The sequence below is a fragment of the Haliaeetus leucocephalus genome, unplaced genomic scaffold (assembly GCF_000737465.1).
Source record: "Haliaeetus leucocephalus isolate CR32 unplaced genomic scaffold, Haliaeetus_leucocephalus-4.0 Scaffold932, whole genome shotgun sequence".
Lineage (NCBI taxonomy): Eukaryota > Metazoa > Chordata > Aves > Accipitriformes > Accipitridae > Haliaeetus > Haliaeetus leucocephalus.
Genome location: NW_010973368.1, coordinates 15,440,899 through 15,464,276, shown reverse-complemented (window position 1 = coordinate 15,464,276; position 23,378 = coordinate 15,440,899). Strand labels below are relative to the sequence as shown.

Genomic DNA, 23,378 nt, shown 5'->3' with positions numbered 1-23,378 from the left:
CTGTCCCCTAACCTGCTGTTGGATCAATTAGACCCACCTAACTTGATTTCTCTTAAGAGAGAAGGGTCTAAAATAAATGTAACAGGATGGCGTATGGGAGAGGGGAACACTCAAGTGAATAGGTGACGTGTAGATAAAGTCTTTGTGAAGGTGGCCTCCTGTACCAAGAGCTCTGTTTATCTTTTTACAGGTATAAGAAAATTAGTAGGAAAAAGAAAAAAAAGGAAAAAGTTGGAAGACCATGAAAATAAACTTTTCTAAGTTTTTTTTTTTGTTGGTATTGTTCTTCTATGTCTTTGTCTTACACTGTATTATGGCAGGTTGGCCATTTATATTGATCCTATTTCCAATTTGTACTATTATAAATTCAACATGGATCTCATAATGAGCATTACTCCCTGCTTCATATGAGCTGAAAAATGTTATAAAAACTTGTCTCAAATGTAATTGCTTGTGGTAGAGCAATGTCTTTCAAGAGGATGTCCAGTGTTAATTTACAAACTTCGAGGGATGTGACCAGCCAGTGTGATTCCCACACTGAATCTGTGGGGTCTCTCCTTACCAGCATGCACATCAGGGCTTTTAATGGTAGAAACTGTATTGGGAAAGTAAGTTATGCAACTCAAGAGGGACTGATAAAATTAAGCAGTGCAGATGCTTTGTTTGAGCCTCTGATATCCATTAGAGAGCGCTAAAATTGGGGGCGGGGGGGAGGGAATATATGCCCCAGGACATTACAGTCTCCATATACTTAGGGACATTCTTGTTCCTTGCACTGTGTTTAGTGTCGGAAGATGAAAGAATTTGGTTTGTTTACCTTCCTTTTTGAAAACACCTTATAGTTTTGCCTTAGATTTTTTTTTCCCCCTTTTGTTACGAGGTGGTGTCTTTTCAGTCAGTTTTGAGCTCCTTTAATTTTGACTTAGTAAGTTAACAATGTTAACCTTAACTTGCTTCCTGATCATTCAAAGTTACTATTTAAAATAAGCCTTTGGCTTGGCAGTTTCTTGTTCGCTCTAATCTTAAAGGAAAGTGAAAGCAGCCAGATTATGTACCTTTCCCACTAGATGTTCTTTTAACCTATAGCATTTGTATTTAAATGATCTGCCGTATACAGTTACTTAACATATGGATTGCAATTGTTTCAGCCTTGGTCAGTGTGGAGAAGCAGCTTTTCAGCTGCTGGTTGATACTTTCCAGTATTAATACCAGCTGCCAAAGAACAAAACTTTTTGATAGAGTATGAGAGGAAACATTTCATTTTGGGTAAGCTAGCTACACTGACCAAGGATAAAAGGATCCCTTTTCTATATACAGAGTGCTCAGAACATCTGGAATCCAAAGTACTACTTCTGTACAGTGATTTTTAACATATTTATGGATTTTACTATGTAGTGTGTGATAACTAAAGGCTGCTATGGCTGAGGTGATCTTGATGACTCAGGCAGTTGAAATCTTTCAGATGTCCAAAGTTACTTGAATGTGTCTGACTCCCCTCTCACTGTGAAGTAACTTGACATAGAATCTTCTATACTGTACAGGAAGATATTATATACCATATAGACTACATAGGCTGCCCATATAGAAGTGAAAATATCAGTTGCAGTAACATGTAGAGTCGTAGAAAAATGTAGATTGGAAGGGACCTTTGGAGATCGAGAGCCTCAATTTTTTTGCTTTTTCAAAGTTAAATTAGGTTGCTTAGGGCCCTGCCGAGTCAAATTTTTAAATTCTCCAAGGTTGCTTGGAGACGCTGTTAAATCTCCATTCTGTTCCAGCACCTAACCACCCTCATGGTGAGGAGTTTCCTTATATCTATTTGGAATTTCCCTTGCAGCATTTTGTGACTGTTGCCTGTTGACCTTTTGCTGTGCTTGCCTGAGAAGAATCTGCCTCCACCCTTTGTATAACTCCCCATTGCATAGGTGAAGGCAGTACAGGGCTGCTTTTCTTCTCCAGGCTGAACAAACCCAACTCCCTCATCATGTCTTTCATCTCATGTGTCAGCCTTTTCACTATTTTAATGACTGCCTTCTGGACATGATCCAGTTTGCCAGTACCGTCTGTGCTGCATGGTCCAAAACTGTACAGTACTCTAAATGTGGCCTCATCAGTGCCAAGCAGAAGGGAATAATTATTTCCCTTGACCTGCTGTTTATGCTCTTGCTTATGCAGCTCAAACTACAGTTAGTTTTCATTGCTTTAAGGGTGCATGCTGGCTTATGTTCAACTTGCTGTCTGCTAGCATCTCCAATGCCTTTTCTGCAGAGCTGCTGCCTGTCCAGTCTGCAGCTGTAATGCTATATAGGGATTTTTTCCTTCCCAAATGCAGGACGCTTTACATTTGTCTTTGTTTAACTTTATAAAGTTCCTGTTGGCCAATTCTTCCAGTTTGTTGAGGTCCGACTGAATGGTGGCCCTGCCCTCCAACATGTTGGCTGCTTTCCCCATCTTGTATCATCTGTAAATTTGCTGAGCATGCTTTCTGTCCTAGCATCCAAATCTGATGAAGACGTTAACCAGTATTGACCACTGCGGAATACTGCTTTTAACCAGCTGGCAGTTAGGCTTAAAATTATTGACCACAACTCTTTGAACCTCATGGCGCAGGGAGTTTTTTTGTCCACCCGCTCAGTCTATATCTCCTCAGTTTGACACCCAGGATGCTATGGAAGACAGTATTAAAAGCCTTGATTAAGTCAAAGCAACTGGCAACCACATTCTCCCTGGTCCACAAAACCGCTTCTTTCTTCAGAAGGCAGTCAGTTTGGTTGTACACGGTTTGCCTTTAGGAGTCTCTCTTGTCTGATCCCAGTCACATTCATGTCCATTGTGCCTGGAAATAGCTTCTCTTTAGGATTTGCTTTATGTTTTGTACAGCGCATGAGGTGAGATGGACCATTACCTAGTTCCCTGGATCCTTTATCCCCTCCTGCCCCCACTTTCCTTTTCTGGTGGGTTTGGTTTATTTGTAAGTTACCTGTTTCCTATCACAGGCAATCAGGCAGCAGCCTTCCAGTGACATCCTAGCTTTCTTCAGTACCTTGGATGTTTCCCATCTGGTCCTGCATACTTGTGTAGGTCCAGCTTATCTAAATAGTCTTTAACTTGATTCTCCCCTCCCTCAAGCTTTGCTACTAGATGCAGAAACCTGGGAAGCCTGATAGCACAGCTTGCTGGTAAAGACCATGCCCAAGGTGTTGGGTACCTCAACCTTTTCTGTGCCTTTCATCACTAGGTTGCTTCCTGATTCCACAGCTGAATTACACTTTCTCCAGTCTGTCTTTTGCTGATGGTGTACCTGTAGAAGCGTTTCTTCTTGCCTTTCACAACAGTGTTCAATTTCAACTCCAGACAAGCTTTGGCCTCCCTGGTTCAGTCTCTGCTTGCCCAGACAGTGCATCTGTGTTCTCTTCTGGTTGCCTGTCTCCGCTTCCACTTTACATATGTTTCTGTTTTGTTTGAGCTCATTCAGTGAGGAGTCCCATGTACAGTCAGGTGGCCTCCTGCTGTGCCCGCTGATTTTCTTGCATGTTGGGAAGCCTTGTTTTTGTGCTCTGAGAAGAGAGTTCAGGAAGATGACTGGCTGTTGTGGGCTCCTTTGCAGCTTCCTAGGGCAATCTGCTTACCATTCCCTGAGCAAGCCCCAGCTCTACTGATGTGAGTCCAGGGTCTTTAGTCTGCTTCTTTTTTTCCTTTCCTGCTTCAAGATCTCACACTACCATTTCATGATTACTGAATCCAAGGCTGCTGTTGGCTGTCATATATATGAGCGGTTCTTCCTTATTCATGAGAACCAGATCCTGCACAAGCCTGTTCAGTGCCAGCATCAAAATTTGCTCCCAGTGCGTGCTACAACGTCCCTGGCTATTTCACACCCTGCTACGCTGCTCTTGCAGTAGATGTTGTGTGATTTAAGTCGTCCATGAGAACAAGGGGCTCTGAATATTGGAGAGCCAGCCTAGGATGATGTTCTGGGTTTTGTGGTAACTGGAAATAAGTTTTCCTTAACTGGTTGTCTTGAACCACAAGAAGCTGCTGCAAAGATATACATATGATATTTTGATTTTATTTCGAAATAGAATATTTAATTTTCGATCAATTTTGAATTACCACTTTAGTGCAGTCACAAATACTAATTCAGCTGATGTCCACAGTGCAGCTGATGAGATAAAGTAACCTAGTTTTGTATAGCATGGATACATTGGTATCCATAATATTTGTTCACAACTAATGAATTTGCTAGTGATCTAAATGATTTATTTCTTTTTCTCTATATAATTTCTAGATTCTAACTACCCTAAGGTAATTAATGCGTAACTACATGAAATACTGCTTCAGATTGCACTGTATGGTTGCCTTGTGTTCAGTCTGTGCAAATAATACTTGCTCATATATATGTGCCAGAAACAACTCCTCATCCTCTTTTTTTTTTTTTAAGTGACTAATAAGAGAAGATCTTGTCCACTCATCATTACTGTATTTTGTTTCTTAGTAATTGGTGACAGTTTGCTTCTTAATCTGTTTTAGTTGGAAGATGGGGAAGAAGAGCCGAGTAAAAACTCAGAAGTCAGGTACAGGAGCCACAGCAACAGTATCTCCAAAGGAAATGTTGAACCTAATTAGTGAGTTATTGCAAAGTAAGTTTCAGTTTTATGCCTCTCTGAGAAAAGGGATGGTGTGGAGACCACTCAAAAACATTCTCTTGTTCTCTTAGTAAAGCCAGTGAATTCTATTAATTTCCTGTAAGTGGCCAAGCTTGCTATTTCAGCTTGCTTAAGATAGTAGTATGTGTCTCAGAGTATGTATCTGTTAGTATATAACCATTATTGGCTTATTTATATGTGTATATATTGGAAATACCATATTTCTGGCAGCTTTTGGCTTTACATCTCAACACAAATATAAATACCGGTGTACTCTATGTAATGTGACATTGCAGCTTTGTCAAAAATGTTTTCCTTGTAAACCTCAAGAATTACACTGTTTCTGTTTAACATTTAAGTAGTACTTTGAACTGATATCAGAGTAGAGAAATTAACTGTGGAAAGCAGTGATACAACTCAGTTCAACTGCACTGATATTTTTGTCTTTCCAATAAAAATGTGGTTGTTTTTGTTGTTGTTTGGAAACTTTTTTGTAGTGCTTAGTTCTTATATACAGACCAGAGATTGTTTCACTTGTTGAGGAACTTTGAACTTGTCCATTATTTCTAGTAAATATGAAAGCAGAGCATGATTTCATATGATAGTGCTAAAATACGGTTCACTGTTGCTACTGTTGTTAGTAACTGTGCTGAGCTACACTTCTTGAAACCCAAGTCCAGATTTTCATATCCTGGACACATCCAAATGTTGCCTCAGAAAAAGTAGAATTTTTCTTTAGCGTTGCTTGCAAAGAGGAGACAAGGAGTTGGCAGACCAGTTTGATGCTTATGCTACAATTGGCCTCTGCTTTGCTACCAAAAATAAAATGTAGATCTAATTTTCTAAGCAAAGACAAGTATCAGCTGTTCTTTTTGTCAGGCTTCCATATTTTATTCAACACAAAGATTTTTCAAATCAGTTGAGCAAAGTAATCTTCAGCTGTCCACTTGGGTTTATGCGGCTTAGATCAAGAAATCCACACACTGGCATTTAGAATATTGTCAGAGACACTGTGGATATAATCTAAAGCTAAAGCTTGGCGAAGTGTTCCTTTGCTTGTCCTTCCAGTATGCATGCGTCTATGAAAACACTATTGACTAGGCAGGTCAAATGTATGTACCAGCAAATTTCTCAATTACTTAAGGTAAGCTCTGCACTATAGTATCTGCTTTCATTACAGCAAGAATGATGGCAAGCAGGCTAATGTAAACAGAGTGCTTTGCTTGGATTATGGAAAACAGACTTCTTTTTTTTGTCTTATCTGAGACACTATCTCCTTAACAGTCTGGTTGTTTACCTTTTTTTTCTTCCTAGCTTTTTAAACATTTGATATTTCTTATATCTGAAAGAATATTAAAAAAAATAAAATGAGGTAAGTTATGCTGTAAAAATTTCTAAAGTCTCTACTAATTACATGTCAAAGAATGGGATGTTTATAACAGTACAGATTATAGTGTTCACCATGTAAACATGTTTGAAGGACAAGTAGTACTAAGGTTCAGTTAAAGTTACTGTTAAACTGTGACCTTTTCTCTGATGTTAAAAAAATACATATAAATAAAATTTATTTTTAAAAAATTTTCATTTGGCATTTTTATTTCCAGAATGCAGCAGCCCTACCCCAGGTCCTGGTAAGGAGTGGGAAGAATATGTACAGATCCGTTCACTTGTTGAGAAAATTCGCAAAAAGCAAAAAGGTAAGTGTGAAAGACTGTAAGATAAGGGTGGCTCAGAGTATTGATTTGCCTAAAGAATTGTCTGTTGACAGCTAAAAGAAATATTTTTGTTGTTGTTATTGTATAAATATTATGCAGTCCTATTATTTTGGGACAAAAGTCTTAATTTTCTGGCATGCAGTTGCTTTTTATGCTTGCAAGTGTTTCTGGAATATTCTGGTGGGCATAACCACTGGCATTAACCATTTTAATACTTATAATTCTGAGTGAATATCACAGACAAGTGATCCTGTGATAATTCTGTCTGATAAGTAGAAAAAAGAGCGTGAGATTGTCATCACAATTGGAAGGACTAGAAGTAAAAATCCTTTGAGAATGATAGGTCTTTTTGATTCCTGATTGCATAGTCTGTCCCTCTGCCTCTATAAATCTGAACATTTCAAATTTAATTTTATAACTATTTTTATTTTAACCTGAACATTTTACTGAACATGGAAACAGTTTCAGCAATTCAACATCATGACATTAAATTATGATAAAAATGTATAAAATCACAAAATAAATACATCAGCTAATAAATCTATCTGCTATTAATCAAGAATATAATTAAATAAATGCTTATGGTACCACAGTTAATATGGAGTTTTAATGGTAATTTTCCTAAGTTTAAGGTATGCTTATTTTTCAGATTAGAACAGTTTTCTTCCAGTATGTTCTGCAACAACTCACCATTGTTGATACTTTATTTTCATATTCGTTTTGTTTTTATTTGGAGGTATGCTCTAAAATGTGCTTGTAATTTTAGTAAAATTAACCTCTTTTATGACTGTTGTATTTTAGTTGCAAAGAAATAACTTTTTAACATTGGAATGAATAGATTTGGGCTGAAAAAGTCCTGAAACAATTCTTTCCTTTCTGATATTTATACGGTGACAGCAAAAAAGCCAGACTGCATTTAACATTGAGCTTGACTGGTTCATGTACTTGAAAAAGCAGAAGACTCTACTTAGAGGCTTGAAATGTCCTTTTTGCACCTGTTTTTAATAATTTTGCCTGATGCATGAGAATCTTACTTCATGAAAGGACTTTTAAACCTCTGAACATCAGTTATTGGCAGAGGGCATATAGAAGAATAAATGATACTGTTTTAGTGACTGCATCCTGTAGCTCTGTAGAGGTGAACTTGATTCATTGTTTTGCTGTCCTGTGACTTCTGTAAGTGTATGGTACATGTTCTGTTTTTTATAATGTAATATGTGTGTTATGGTAAAACATAATTCAGGTTAACAAGAACAGAGTTAGTGTTGGGGTTGGGCTGTTCACTATCTTTCTTCTGCACCAGAAAGATTGAAACATTCATGGGGGGAAATGGCTGCTGTGGTAGAATTAGTATAAAAGTATTATGTTAATAGGACTTTTTTTTTTTTCCTTGAAAGATGCAAAACATACTAACCACAGCACTGTTGACATACAAATGGCTTTTAATGTAACATTTTTACATACATAGGGAGTATGAATGTTATGGTGTCTTTCAAAACTATTTTTTAATGGAACGTGGTAATTTATACTACACAGTTTTCTAGCTTAATAAAGGCTTTAAACAATTAGCAAAGGAAGTATAAATTGCTCTTGGGAACTCTAAGATGTACAAATGAATATGTATTGCCTAAAGTGTCATAATTTGTGCTTTACTTGAATAGAACACTGGGTTGCAGAATGTGAACTAAAATGATCTTGATTATAGAAAACTCTTAATTTGAAAACTGAGTATTTTTACTTTCTAAAACTTTTTCTTGTTTGACTCACTAGTAAAATTTTAAATAAAGCTAATTTTTCAATATAGGTTTTCATCAGTATAGCTATGTTTTGTTCAGTATAGAAATAAATTGTTCCCCAGTAGTGCTTGTAATTTAAAGGAGCTGCTCTTCTCTTTGATTTGGAAAAATGTGGGAAGTATTGGACCACATCATATATGAGAAACAGAGGTAGAATTTCAGAGATGTTTACAGAATGGTTCCAAATGCAAGCTGGATGTTAAAAGCTTCCAGTAGCCTTATACAGTAGCCAGTGCTGGAAATCAAAAGAGTGAAGTCCTGGACAGTGTAAACACTTATCAAGTTTTGTAGAAGCTATGCAACTAGTCTTACTAGATTTGTGAGGCCTTAGTTCTGAAAATATTCTGCAGAAAGTAGCATACTGAAGGGAGTATGAAATAAAGGAAAATGCCAGCTTTAAAAAAAAAAAAGCCAAAACACTGTACACCACATTCTCATTGCATTAAAAAAATACTTTATCGATATCGAGTTTTTATATTGTATCATCAAAGACTATAGCTTCAGATGATACTGGCACATATGTTAGCTCTAGATTTGTTTGGTTCTGGGGCTTGAAATGCATGATTTGCAGTGGGAGGGAATATTTTGAATACCCTAATGCTACTTTCCTAAAATCCTTTTAATCTAAAGATCTGTTTATCACCTGTACTTAACCAAAATACCTTTGGATGTAAGCAACTTGCTGATGACATGTTGTCACTCATAAAATGGCCTGAGCATTTCAGGGGGGTTTGGATACTTCTAACATGATCTGACACTAGAGTTTGGGTTGAAGAGAACACAGAGGCAAAGAGGTACAAAAGGAGCTGGCTGAGTATAGCTGGGAGCTATAATGGATAGGTTCAAATCAGATGATGGTAAAGGGGGAAGCTGAGAAAATGAACGATGTTTGTGATTTCACTGGAGGACCACATGCCTGTTGGTGAAGAAAAGTGTAAAAATTTGGACGAGCTCTGTGGTGTGAGGAAGATGATCAGTCCTTAGTTATTTTAGTAGATCCGTATGCTACAGGAAAAACCTAACTGCCTTGTGTGTGAGAGAAGGAGCTTGAGATCTGCTTATCATCATTTCCAGTGCTGAACTAATGAAACTGCAGCTTGCCTCTCAAATTCCTCCTTGTGTCTGTATTAATATGTTGTGGTGATTGCATTTATCATCGATATTAAGCTGGGAAACATTTTTGCTGACCTTATTTAAAAGGGAAAGAGGAGGGAAGCTTCATATTTCATCACAGCTCAGTTTAGGTGGTTACGTTTTTAAGATGACTGGTAAGCCAATTTGGCAGAATATTTAAGTTGATGAAAATTGGGTATGACATTTGTATACTATTGAGTAACACTTAACAAAGACCAGTTATGACTCAGCTACTTCAAAGCAGAACTGCTGTGGGATAGCAGATAGCTTTTTACATGTGATTTTATATTGAACTTCTTTATATTTCTAGATCCTCTTACTTCGGCATTTGTTTTTTAATAAATTGTATATATAGGTTTGTCTGTTGTCTTTGATGGAAAAAGAGATGACTATTTCCCTGAATTGATAAAGTGGGCAACTGAAAATGGAGCATCCACAGAGGGTTTTGAAATAGCTAACTTTGAAGAGGAGGGGTTTGGTTTGAAAGCAACAAGAGAGATAAAGGTGAGCATATGAACATTTGACTTGGGTTAGAAAATCGTGTTTGGAATGTAGCTGCAGAGCTCTGGAACACTCACCACCTTCCCTTCCCCCTTTTGACTGCTTATGAAACTGCTGTTCTGAAATGCTCTCAACTCTGCATACTTGAGAAATAAAATTATTGATAAAATTGAGTATTATTTTTTATGACTATTGGGTAGTACTATGAATTTTTAATTGGTCATTTTTGTCTCTATGTTGCCTATACTGTTTACCTAATCACCAGAGTACTCTACCCCATTGATGTATCCCTCTCTTCCATGTTTTCTAACTACTTAGTCTCTTCTTTCATGTCCCTTCTTTTAAAGTGCGTGTCTTTTTGCCTCAGAAAGAGGTATTTGCAATACTTTTTCACTGAAAATGAAAAAACCAAAATTACCTGATAATTGTAAAGAATATCTTTTGATCATCAGGTAAGGAATATAGACACACAGTTATCTAACTGTTAAGAGGCAATTTTAAACGCTTAGCTTTTTCCATTCCCATTTAACAGATGGGAAACAGCTTTGAAGCACAATCAGCTGTTGTAGAAAGAATATTAGAAAATGAGCATATTGTATTCATTTTAGAGTTTCAGTAGCACATAGTTAATAAGACTAGCACTACTGGTTGATAAAAATCCTGAACAGTTCTTCTAAAGTAAGAATGGGCAATGTGAAAAAACCTCTACTAGGAGAAAATATTTGATCACGTAATTATTAGCAATATAATGTATCTGGTAGCTTTGAGGCTGTCTGGGCAATTTACATGTCAGCAGTTCCAAACTGAAGCACTTTATTTTGTAATCTAAGTGTCTTTCTTTTAAGCTTTGTGTAATGCAGATTGGAACATTTGGTTACCACAATATGAAACATAGCATGTTTGTTTAATTTGCAGTGGAAGAAAAGGAAGAATTTTGATTCAGAATAATTTTGATTTAAATAAAAAAAAATGAAAACAACCTGTAATTTAAAGACGATGTATATTTGAGACACTTGGCATATATAAATGCTAACTGACCCTCTAATGCATTTTTTCCTTTCTGCAGGCTGAAGAGTTGTTTCTGTGGGTTCCTAGAAAACTGTTGATGACAGTTGAGTCAGCTAAAAATTCAGTATTAGGTAAGAGTTTAAGTAAGTTTTTAAGCAAGAAGTTGATATGTATGGGATCATTCAGTAGGAGACTTTCTTTTTATTAGCTGATCACCTTTATTACAGGACTTGCTTGTCATGCTGACCATCGGGTTTGGAATACCTACAAGCTTGAAGTGTCAGTGGAAAGAATTTAATTTTCCTCTTTGTTTCTGGCTGAGCACACTAGATAACTTCCAGAAGTGTGTGTGTTAATTTGAACACATATCATGTAGCTTTTATAACACTTGGAGATAAAATATTATGAGGTACTGAGAGTATTCTAGTTTCTTCATGTCTTCGGTCATGCAATTGTACATGAGGTGTTTACTGTGTCAAATAACTTGCAGCATAATACAATGTGGGCAGCTAAGTATTTTAGAAACCTAAAAAGCGTTTTTGGGGGTTTTTTTTTTTTTGGAAATTCTTACACATTGTCTCATCATGTTCATTTAAAGTAAATCTGGGATTATATTTTCCATGGACAATTAATTTAGTGCCTCACCTTTCTGGGTTCATTCAGGATCCCTGTATTCTCAAGATCGAATTCTTCAAGCCATGGGCAATATAACATTGGCATTCCATCTTCTTTGTGAGCGAGCCAACCCCAACTCTTTCTGGCTGCCCTACATCCAGACACTCCCCAGTGAATATGACACTCCTCTCTATTTTGAAGAAGATGAAGTGCAGTATCTTCAGTCAACTCAGGCCATACATGACGTTTTTAGCCAATATAAAAATACAGCTCGACAGTATGCCTATTTCTACAAAGTTATTCAGGTAAGCATCTTAAATGTAGTATATGCTGGTCTCATTATGATTATTGAGAAAGGTGTGAAAACAGTGATGGTAAATAATAGAGCAAGTGTATTGCTCTTAAAGGTTTGAATCATTAAAGGAATTTCCTGCTGTTTTTTGAACTGCAGTTAAAATTTTGCAGCTCAGTAGGCTTATGAATATATATGAATGTATTTAGTTTGTTGAGAGGAGTGATTATTGCCCTTTTTTTGACATTGGGTGAGGCTTCATCTGGAATACTGCACAATTTTGGGCCCACCAGTACAAGAGGCATGTTGACAAACTGGAATGAGATCAGAGGAAGGCTATTAAGATGTCTTTTGCTTCAGCCCTTTATCCATACAAGGAGAGACTGAGGGAGCTGGATTTGTTTATTTGGGGAAGAGGAGATAAGGGATGATCCAATTATTGCTTTCAACTTGCTACTGGTACCAGACTCCGGAATTTTGCCTCTGGGAAGTTGGGCTAGGTGACCTGCAGAGATCTACAACCTATGCCGCTATGTGAAAAAACTGTAGTTTGCAGTAAACAAAGTAAAATCATAATTGTTAATTGACATAGAATAAAACCATTGCATATGTTGTACTTCCAATCACCATGGATTAACTGTTGTTTTCTATTCTATCCAACATAATTATTTTGATTGCTTTCAAATACAAAGATAAACCGATCTGGTAACAGTTTGAGTATGGGGAGGCTTGAGATGGATGAACTTTTCATCATGTTCTGAAGTAATGATTTAAATTTCTAAGTTTCTAAGATAGAACTGTTACTCTGACTGATGTCTAGACATAATTGATGTTGTAAGTGAATGGTGATACGTTGTTGTCAAGGTAGTGCTCAATGTCCAAACATCCAAAGGTTTTTGTGGCAAAATCTGTGTAAAAAGCATATGACTGTGTACTGAATTTCCACAGTTGTGTGATCTAGAGACATTTTTTTGGCACTAGGAGAGGTCAGAAGACATAAAGAAATTCTATTCTCCTTTAACGTTATCAGAGTTCCAAAGCTTTTCTATTGACTGTTTTAAGTCAACAAAAGTTAAATTATTTTGTGTAGCTGTTTGATGTTTGAAGAACTTCATGTGTTTCAAACATAGTGTCAATTTACCAAGTATAAGGATTGGAGGGATTTTGAAAACCAAAGTAATTGAAAATAGTGGGTGAAAACCAGATAAGATGCACTTAATTTTGAGACAAGTAGGGTAGGAACAATGGCTTTAATATCAGGAAGGAGCAAAATTCTTCCTTCAGGAAATGATAGTTTAGCCAACTCTTTTCTTGCCAGGTACTGTTATAGGCTGCCAGTCCACACTTGACCTTCCAGCTTTAAACTTTTTTCTCAATGTATACTGCCTGAGCAAACAGAACTCCTAAATTATATTTCTTTAGAATATCTTTTTACCCCTAAATTGTTCTACTGTTTTTAAAGAGTTATTAGCAGAGTATTGTGTAACATGATCCAATTCTCCCAACTGCTATTCATGCTCTTGCAGTACTTAGATAGCTAAACTATCACTGTGACTAGTTCCATCATTTTCATGGACTAATACTGCACTAGTAGTATAATGCGAGCGGTTATGTGGTCACAACATTAATTAAAAAAAATGTGAAATACAGTTTTACAGAGAAATGAGATCTCAGATGAAACCCTGGATTTTGACTGCCATGTGTCCAGTATTTCAGAACTGGTTCTCAGTGATTGATGAATACCTGTAGACTGATATCAAAGTGATGCAAACACAGCTGAAGAATGTATATAAAATGCAGTGGTATAACATCAGTTGAAGCATGAGATATCTATTATGTGAAAAGCTGCTTAAACGTTTGACAAAACATTTTTTGTTTATGAAAGTTTTTCATGTGGCACATAATCTGCTTAAGCATGGCAAATGCATGCTATTTCTCTTGTGCCTTAAAGCTAATAAAAGATCATTTGTTATAGCTTTTAAGCTAATGTGGTCAAAGTAATGTCTCACTAAAAAGTTACTAAAAAAAGTAATGTCTCACTATATATTCTGCATTAAAGTCCATGCTGTTGACTGGTGAGAGTAAGAAAAGCTACAGTTTGAGCCAAGAAAATAATGTACATGAGATCACTTTAGGGGGAGACTGTCTTTAGAACCCTAGTGGTGGTGATGTTCTTGCTGTACATGGTAACAAGCCTTTAATACTCTGCACTGTTGTATTTTCTGTTTTACGTTTGCAATTCTATGGAAGCTGATGTGGCAGCTCATGGAGGAAGACTTCTGAGTCTGATATTGTTGAGACTGATTCAGTTCAGTTTGATCTGCAGCAATGGGAAACCTTTGTGGAAATAGTGTTTAAATAAATGGCTATCTTCAATTTGAGCTTTATATTAGTATATCCAAGAAAATGTTTAGAACTATACTGTTGCCTTTTCTATGAACTGTTAAAATGTAGGTTCTGGTCACTTGTGGTCAGAAATCTAGACCAGAATTTTATGTTCTGGTATAATATAGCTGTTGTTTCGTGTTGAATGTGAGCATGAAGGGAGATCAGGTAGGAATCATTTGCTTTATTTACTTGTTCTTTGGAGAATGAGTGGTAACAAATACTAGGTAAGTTTTAGGTGTGTTCTGGTTGTCTGGTGCCATGCTTCAGCACTGCCATGTAACCACAATTTCAGCTGAAGGTTTCTTTACTACTATGCAGTAAATGTCACATTAGGAAGATACATAATTTCAGCTGGCTCCAGGCGTGCCAAGTCAATGTACTGGGTACCTATTATTAATGCTTTGGGTGAAAACTCATGGAGAAGTTTTAAAACTTTTTGATTTCTGTTTCTGCTGTCAAAAATAAGAACCTGTAATTTATGAAACGCTGGAGAAAAAAAGTTCGTAGTGAAAAAAAAAAGCCTCTTTCTTCCCTAAAATGAAGTACCATTTTTCATTATTCAGAAATGCTGAAATTAATTTTAGTATCATCTTGCATGCACTCATATAATTTTATGAACAAAGTTGACCCACAAAATACTAGTGCTAAGGATAATTCATGAGCATATGGGAACGGGAAGAAGAGGTGGGGAGAGAAAAATTTGTCATATAAAAGAAAAAAAAGAAACTAAAACCACTTTCCTGTTAAAGGCAGTGTACTCTGCAAGTTTTATGAAAGTCAATGTTAGATTTTTGTATACCATCATTTCATTCAGTACTACTCCTGCTTTAGCATAAGCGTTTTAATGAAAGCTGTCCTGTGTGACCACGATTTTGATACTGCTTCAGATATGCAGACTAATATTTTTTAAAATTTACAAATACACTTTTTGTAATACAAAAATCTTATAACTATATTTACTTTCTTGATAGCTATTCTACTGCAGAAAGTAAAACTAGTAGCATCTTGAAATAAAAAGTGGTTTGTTGTTATTTGAAGACACTGAAAAAGGGAATATTTTGTGCAGGCAAAGTATTTAATTCCTTTGCAGCATTTTTAGTCTGCAAAATGTTTCTAATGGGCAGGGGAATAAAAGAGTTAACAAATAATTTCTTCAAATGCTTCATTTTCTTTCCAAATAGGATTGCTAGACTGTTATTAAAATAATTTGGCTTCTGATAGGTGTGCAGCTTTAAACATTGTTTGACAAGTGCTGGTCTGTTTTATTTCCCTAGCTTCTCCATAAGGGTGGCTTTCACAGAACACTGCAGTTCTAACCCTTTCTCCAAGTGCTTAGTCTGGATACACATGAAGAATGGGCAGATTTATGAATTTCACAGCTGTTGCAAGCTTAACTATAGTCTGGTTTGATAAGCAGAAACAGGTGGGTTGTTAAATAGACAAAAATAAACCCTTGAGCATGTTAGCCAGGCTCTATAAACCCCACTGACACCTTTCTAAACATATGTAATTTGATAACTAAAAAATAGAAGTTCTTACAGATGTAGTTTAGAGGCGTATTTGACCTCTGCATTGCTATCAAAATACAGCAAACGGTCAAAAGACTACTTTCTTCACAGCAGACTTATAGCTTGCAAGATGTTTTTGTAGTTTGTTCCAAAGAGAAATTTTGTAAACTGCAAACTTGCCCTGGAAGGTATGTGCGTGACTTCCATTAACATTTATGGGCATTGCATGCCTACTGAGGGGTGAACAGGTCCCAAATACTTATGGCTTAATATTAAATTTTTTTTTGTATACTGAAATGTGGTATAATAGGCACAAGAGGGAGCCATATAGTTTACAGACATTCAGAGTAAGATTATATTCCTAAAGTAATGCAACCAAGTCTGAACCTTTTTTAAAAGAATATGCAGTGGTCTTTGTGTTTGACTTTCAGTTTGCATCTGCGTGCCAGTTTGTAGTCTACTACAGAGAAGTTCTTGTCTTGATATCTTGTTTTGACTTACAAAGAGTGCTCTTAGAGAAGGTGGAAGTGCCCAAACTCTATTTACATTTTGGACACTGTGGGTCTGAAGCAGTGTTGTATCTCTTCCCCAGGCTGTTATTACCTGCCTTACTAAAAGACAATTTTGTGATAATTTTAGTTAACTTTTAAAATCTTTGAAGTGGTAAGTCTGAAACCAGCAGAGCTGGTCAGCTAGCCATAACTTTTGCCATGGTAGCCAGCTGTATGCATTCAGTGGCACTCTATGTGTAAGTAGTATCTGTATGTAGCTGCCTCTCATGTGCTAGAAAAAGGATCAGTTTTGCGGGACTGTCCAGGATGGCAGTTTGGCCCTGATTTAGACCGTGTTTTTAGCCTGTAGTCTCTGGACCACTGGGGGACTGCAGATTTTTCTGAAGGGCACCAGCAAGCTAGCTGTTTGTAAAAGAAAAAAACCAATATGGGTGACATTGTAGTAGGCATCTGCTGTAGGCTGCCCGATCAGGAGGAAGGAAGGAGTGGATGAGGCCTTCTACAGACAGCTAGAAATAGCTTCACGTTTGCAGACCCTGGTCCTCATGGGGGACTTCAACCATCCTGATACCTGTTACAGGGACAACACAGCAGGGTGTAAGCAATCCAGGAGGTTTGTGGAGAGCATCGATGACAACTTCCTGACCCAAGCAATAGAGGATCATGACGATTGGGAGAGGTGCCTGAGTTACTGGAGGAAAGCAAATGCCACTCCTATCCTCAGGAAGGGCAGGGAGGAGGACTCGGGGAACTACAAGGCTGTCAGCCTCACTTCAATCCCTGGGAAGGTGCCATCCATCCACTGGGACCTTGACAGGCTGGAGAAATGGGCTGATAGTTGATGAAGTTCAACAAGAAGTGCAAAGTCCTGCAACTGGGGTGGAATAATCCCATGAATATGTTGGGGGCCAAGCTGAACATGAGCCAGCAATGTGCCCTTGTAGCAAAAAAGGGCTAATGGCATCCTGGGTGGCATTAGGAGTGTTGCCAGCAGGTTGAAGGAAGTGCTCCTTCCCCTCTACTCAGCACTGGTGAGACCACATCCAGAGTACGGTGTCCAGTGCTGGGCTCCCCAGTACAAGAGATCGGTAAGTAAGAATTTTAGAATTAAACCAAATGGAGAAAGCAAAGTCACCTCTTTAAGTAACATTTTAGCAAGTAAATTTAATTTTCTTTGACTCTGTTTTATGTTTCTTTGCTAATTTAATGAGCAAATACTTGCAAATGCTTTCTTTGCCTTCTGCCAAGCTACTGTTACTCGAGAAGTCAGAGCTGCCCCATGAATCACACCTTTTTTTTTAATAGAATCTATTTGGTAGAAGTCATTAATACTTTTAGATAGTATCTGTGGTCTGTTTTGTATCCAGCGTTCCTCAGGAACACTCTCATACCATTTTCTGACCAGCGTGTATTGACATCTGGACAGTGCTTGTGAAAGTGTTATTGTAGTCCCATTGTGAACACAATCCTTGCAGTAATCTATCCAAAGATGTTTTGATCTGTTTGTGTGCACTATTGGACAGAAAACTTAATTTCCTGGAGGCTGTAATCCCTTTTGATCAGATACTAAATTTGATTTATTATTCATATAAAATTTGACTAATTGATTGAGCGTGAATGAAATTCTAAAATCCAGTTATTAGCTGTTGGGCACTGGAATATAATTTTAGATAGGACGTTTTAACACATTAAGTTCTAGATCTCAAAATAATATTATAGCATCTTTAAAATCTGGTATCACATTTGACTCTTCAATATTGGGTATATTAGGTGAGATTTCACATCTCTAGCTTAATTTTGACACCAATTTTTGAAGTTGTGATGATACTTTCAATATGACTTATGCCTCTCATGTTATTTTTCTGTACTGTTTCTAATCTATCCTATTCTAATAAGCATATGATTTTCCAGGTCAGCATGAAGTAGAACGTCTGGTGTCTCTCTGTACTTGGCTTTAAGATACCACCAATTAACTTTCATGTGCTAAATAATGTTTGAGTTGAATGCAGACAAGTATACTGCCTTTTAATACATTCTAAACTATTCAAATGTTTGGAAGTTGTTTATTATTTTTAAGTTGATGTAATAGATAATATTTTAATGCTTCTAAAGAGTTCAACCAATATGCAGTCAAAAGCAAATGTGTTTGGAAGCAGAATACAGTTTTGATCATGTACCAGGTAGGTTCTTAGGGTTCTCAGTTTTCCTCCCTACTTGAGGATACTATACTCATTGGCATGCTAATCAAATAGCTTTTTTCAGAAGCGATGGCAGTGGCACTGTAAAAAATGGGTGGAAGAAACACGGCACAGCTGTAAACCCTATAAAATCTTTCCTTTTTGTTTACTTATTTGCTATGCATGTCACCTTAAGGAGAGATTTAAAATTCCATTGAGTGGGCAGTTACAAAAGTAAAATAGTGTTGCTATTTAATTTGCTTTGTCTGAATTTCAACGCCTGAGTTGTTCTACTTGGTCAACAGTAAATCAATAGGCAGTTAATAATGGAATATATTTGTGCCTTTCTGTGTTTTTCCTCTCTGTGAAAGCCAAAATATTGTATTAATCTGTTTTGCTGGCAGCAAACTGAAGATTGACTGTATGCTTGTACTGTACCGCTTAGTCTATCTATTGTAAGGTGGTTTAGACTTTGCAAACATGCACCAAATTCCTGATTTTTGTGTTGCTTTTGGTATATCCCACCCCCAGCTATGATGACAGTAACGGCAGATCCTGGGGCCTCACTGGGCCATTCCTGTGGCTGCCCCTCTCCATCGCAGAAGCAGCTACAGGCTTCGGCTGGGTTGCATCTGTCCGTCTCAGACAAATGAAGAGCTCAAGTTTTTGCGTGGGTAGGAGGTCTGCTGCCTTCTTCCCCCGTTCCTTCCTTGCCTTCCACAGGAACACTGCGACAGCTCTGGGCTTTGAGCCAGCCGGACACAGGAGGAGGTGTTTGGCTGTTCGGGCAGCATTTGCTCCTCAAACAGCTGTTCCCTATCTCCTCCAAGGAAAAGGTGGCAGGCCATATGGAGGCATCCTGTGGTCCAGATTCAGCCGATGGGCGCTGTTGGACCGTGCTGGCCTAGATCGAAATACAGGCACGTCATACTTGGTGTCTGCTATTTCTTACAGTCAAAATGTTTTAAAGTTGGAGGACAGACAGAATAAAACATATCTTTCATTTTGGATATAGATGTTATCTTTCTCTGGACATTCATTGTTAAGATCTCCTAATCAGTAGGTTTTAATTTATTTTATATTCTGAATGGTTTGTATTCTGTTATACTAGCCTAAACCCCATCTTTCCTCTAGAGAAGCAGAGATGTACTTCAAAGCATATATGCCAGTGCTAAACAAAATTTGTTTCTGCACAGTTTAAACCACATTTGGGAGGAATAATGTGTTCTCTTGTTAGTATTATGGGCTTTTAAGGCATTTTTTTGGAAGATGGGGTTCTCAACCACTCTCCTGGTTGAGAATGCAGATAAGCATCCATTTTTACAGCCAATAGAGTGGAGAGGGTTTTCTGTTTGCTTTTCTGTTAGTTGCTTTTATTTTTATTTTTTAACTGAGTTGCACTTTCTGGGGCAGTTGAGTTTATCCCCAGAGATGTTGTCTGTGTCTTTTGTGGAAGAAAGTACCGCAGCAGACATCAGGAGATCATCACGCACTTACAAGTATACTTTCTCATATAAAGTTTGTACTTATTGTGCAGATTTAATATTTTTCCTGATATAACAGCAGTTACAAATGTTCCATAAATTTAAAATATGATAACAAGCTGATGTTTCTTAGAATGGAATACTCAAAGGATGTATTCTTTAAGCACTGCAAAATTATACAGGGGACTTATCTTTGTTAAAATTAGTAATTTAACTAAATTACAAAGTGGATTATCCTCTTCAGTCAGACCCAATGCTAATACTCCACACAGTAGGAGATTGATATGTTGCTAAGTAAACCAAAGTTTATTTTCTTGTACTATGGTTTGAAGGCGAGTTCAAGAGGAAGTGGTAAGTTGTTAGTTTTGGATGTGTGTGCACTATAGTCCCAGTACATCTGGTTCCAGGACTTACCATGCCCCATGTGCCATGCTGGTTGTGCAGCAGCATGGTACCTTGGTTGTAAGATGATCATGATCCAAGCTTCCACCTAAGTGGCTGCTGGTATGATTTATCTGTAAACTTGAGTAGTCGATTCACAGGTAACAAAACTTTGGCCATACTGCTTAATATTAATGCTTGTTAGGAAACTCTTTGGATGTGGAGTAGTTGTGAATAGGAAATATTGTCCCTGTCCTTTTAAAGAAGTTCACTTCAGCCTTTCCATCACAGCATTTTATTTGTGGCTTGTGATTCACTGAATTAATAGTAGAGCTGTGTGATGAATTTGTGTGTGAACATAGTGCATGTGTTGCACTAAACAAAATGAACAAGGTGAACCTTGTAGCTCAAGAGGAGCCTAAAGAGTAAATGATACGTCGTGGTATGCAGGCATAGACCTTTGCAAGGAAACTATTTACTGTAGCTATCTTACTGTACCTGTGTGAATGAAGTACTGCAGACTGAACCTATTAATCTAAGGCTCAACATGAACGCTAAGCTCATATTTCATGAGGAGATTTACCACAGGAGATAACAGACCTAGTGTGTCTTTCTGTTACATGAACAGGGATGGGACAGACTGGCGAGGCTGTCTCATTGCAAAGCATGTCCAGTCTCAGGCCAGCTTGCTCTTCCACTTCATCCGTTCAGCCCTTAGTGGGGCTGCATTCAGCTCTAAGTGATTTTGTGAAAGGACAGGAAAAGGTGTAGAAAACTTGGTCTCTGATTTTAAAGTGTCATATCTGTGTGCCTTCCTTTCTGGGAAAGATTAGTATTTTAGAATTCTGTATGTCGAGAAGTATTCTGTAAATGGAGTGATCGAGAAGTAGATGTTAAAAAGTCCATCACTGTCTTGCCTCTGTTTAATAAAGGACACGACACAGGATTGTAGGCAGGGTACTCATTTGCAGTCAGTTCCAAATTATTTCTGTGTACTCTCTCAGCCAAATGGTAACGTCCACTTTGCATGTGAAGTGGGTTCTCAGTCCTTCAGACCCTTGAGTCAGTAGCTGATGTCATCGTTTGAGCTGTCTGTTATGCCACTGCTGTCTCATTAACTAAGAACAATTTTGCAGGTAGAAGGTACAGAAAAAGGGACTGTGCAGTTAAATTCCATTGCACCAGAAGGAGTCATTCCACTCTGCTTCCGCTGCATGAATCCCCTAATAGTCTGGAACAGTGCTTTCTTGTGTATATTGGCAGAAAGTAAATAAAAATTGCTGACATAAAGAATAAGCAGGAATGTTATTTAGATTTAATAAGTTTCAATCAGGTGGTACCTTTTTAATTTTAAGATTCATTCTATTAGGTTTTGCAAAGTAGGATGATCTTTCTTCCATTAGAAAAGTCATATAACAGTACAGGTTTGTGGACATAATTCCTAGTGCTTCATGAGTTGGGCTGTTTGAAAATTCTAGAGCATGCCTCTGTAGTTATAAACTGATATTACAAAGTAAAATAATCTTTGCCTTCGTCTCATGTCCTGTACAGCGAACTGGCTTTCCCTCGTTAGGTTAGGCAGCATATGTCCAATGGAAAAAGCGAATTCTTGTTTCCCTGTAGATCGCTAGGATCCTCCATTCTGAATTCTTTATTTTACTTAGCTTTAGGGCACTTAGAGCCTCAGCAGCTCCACAGAGATGAGTTTCTCTTCAAGGCTGCTGCTTCAAAGGATTTCCAGAGCTGGGAAAGGGACAGTAACCAGCAAATACTGACAGATCTTCCTGCTTCTGGCCCTGAAAGTGTGTGTGTGTGGTGTGTGTTTGTGTTTTTTGTACACCTACACATTGGCCTGAAACCATCAAGTAGCATCCAACAAGGCTCATAACGAAATCTCCCCATGTTAATGAGTACATTGGAAAGAGGGGAGAATCTGCAAAGAAGAGGAGGAAAAAATTGTTTGGTCAAAAGGAACGAACCCTTGGGCTTTATGTTCAAAGGAATGAAAGTTAACAAGGTGGAAGCTTAAACTGGTTTTGGCTTTAACTGTTTCACGCACCCTTAGTGTTTTGGGGGCTGGGAAGGGGGTGGAGTGATGGCCTCAGTATAATCTCAACACTTGGTATGATGCTTTCCTGGGATAGAAATGGAGCTGTCTCTACTTCAACTGTACACAAGAATTTTTTGAGAATATTGAAATCTGATTTAGTAATATTGACGCAGTGATTCCCCACAACTTTGTCTTGGACTTGTGAGTACTTGAAATATTCTTCACAGAAATCCAACCATCTGTGTGTCTACAAACTCAGGAACCAATAAAAACAAGGATTTTTTTTTTTTTTTTAGTTATGTATTACAGTGGAGTAATAGATGACTCTGTTGGTCAGCTTATCTCAGCTGAAAGGTGGTATCTTTTAAAAAAAAAACCCACTAACTTTGATGACATCCAGCAATTCACTTAATTTTTCTTATTTGGAATATACAAGGGCTAATGGTGCAAAGGAATATACCAGCCAATACGACTTCACACCAAAATACATCAATTATTTTCAACTCATCTAGTAGCATAGGTATGAACACAAATTTAACACTATGTAAACTTGTACTCTGATTTTAACTTTTACTCAAAAGTTTTTATTGAATGTTACTGTAATAAGACTTGTACTTTGCATCACCTGATAAACAAGCAAATATTAAGCTAATTTTAATGGAAATGCCTTGTCAAGATTAGGAGCTCTGATAAATGAGCTTTGGCATTTTGTGATTGAATGGGGTAAGGGATTACTGCCTCTAATAGTCTGGCCACTCTTTTACAGGAGGTTAATGCCCTTGTAGGCTGGATAGCAGAAGTGAAGGTTATGATGGCTTCTCAGCTGGAAAGGCACCCACCCTTTCTACATTGAAGCCTTCATGCTGTCCAAATACAAACAAGCCTTCTTAAAACTGGAGGAGTCCTCTAGCATCTAGTTTATAAGACTTGAGAATCATTAGCTTGTGATGTCCATCCAAAAATATGATGGAGAAATTATTAGTGCAAAGGGCTCTATGGAGCATCAGGAGTTATGCTTTCTTGTGAGACATTAAACATGAGGCATGAACCCCTGGATATTACTGCTTCCCAGAAAAAAGAAAAATGTCTGAAAGTGTCTTTTTTTTCTTTTTCCTTCTCTCCCCCCCCCCCCCCTTTCTCTTTTTCCCCTTTTGTGTACTCGGTCTTCTTT

At 37.6% G+C, this 23,378-nt stretch overlaps 1 protein-coding gene across 4 annotated transcripts in view; it reads left to right on the top strand.

The window, feature by feature from the left end:
• SETD3 (SET domain containing 3) overlaps nt 1–23,378 on the top strand; it is a 64,504-nt gene that overhangs the window by 21,594 nt on the left and 19,532 nt on the right. For 3 of the 4 annotated variants that reach the window (XM_010583922.1, XM_010583921.1, XM_010583924.1), the window contains exons 2-6: nt 4,531–4,640; nt 6,251–6,343; nt 9,647–9,795; nt 10,859–10,931; nt 11,464–11,720. In XM_010583922.1, the coding sequence (XP_010582224.1) occupies nt 4,538–4,640; nt 6,251–6,343; nt 9,647–9,795; nt 10,859–10,931; nt 11,464–11,720 (675 nt within the window). In that variant the 5' untranslated portion in view covers nt 4,531–4,537. Of the gene's footprint in view, nt 1–4,530; nt 4,641–6,250; nt 6,344–9,646; nt 9,796–10,858; nt 10,932–11,463; nt 11,721–23,378 lie in introns of those variants that run through there. The other variant, XM_010583923.1, reaches the window with a different exon arrangement.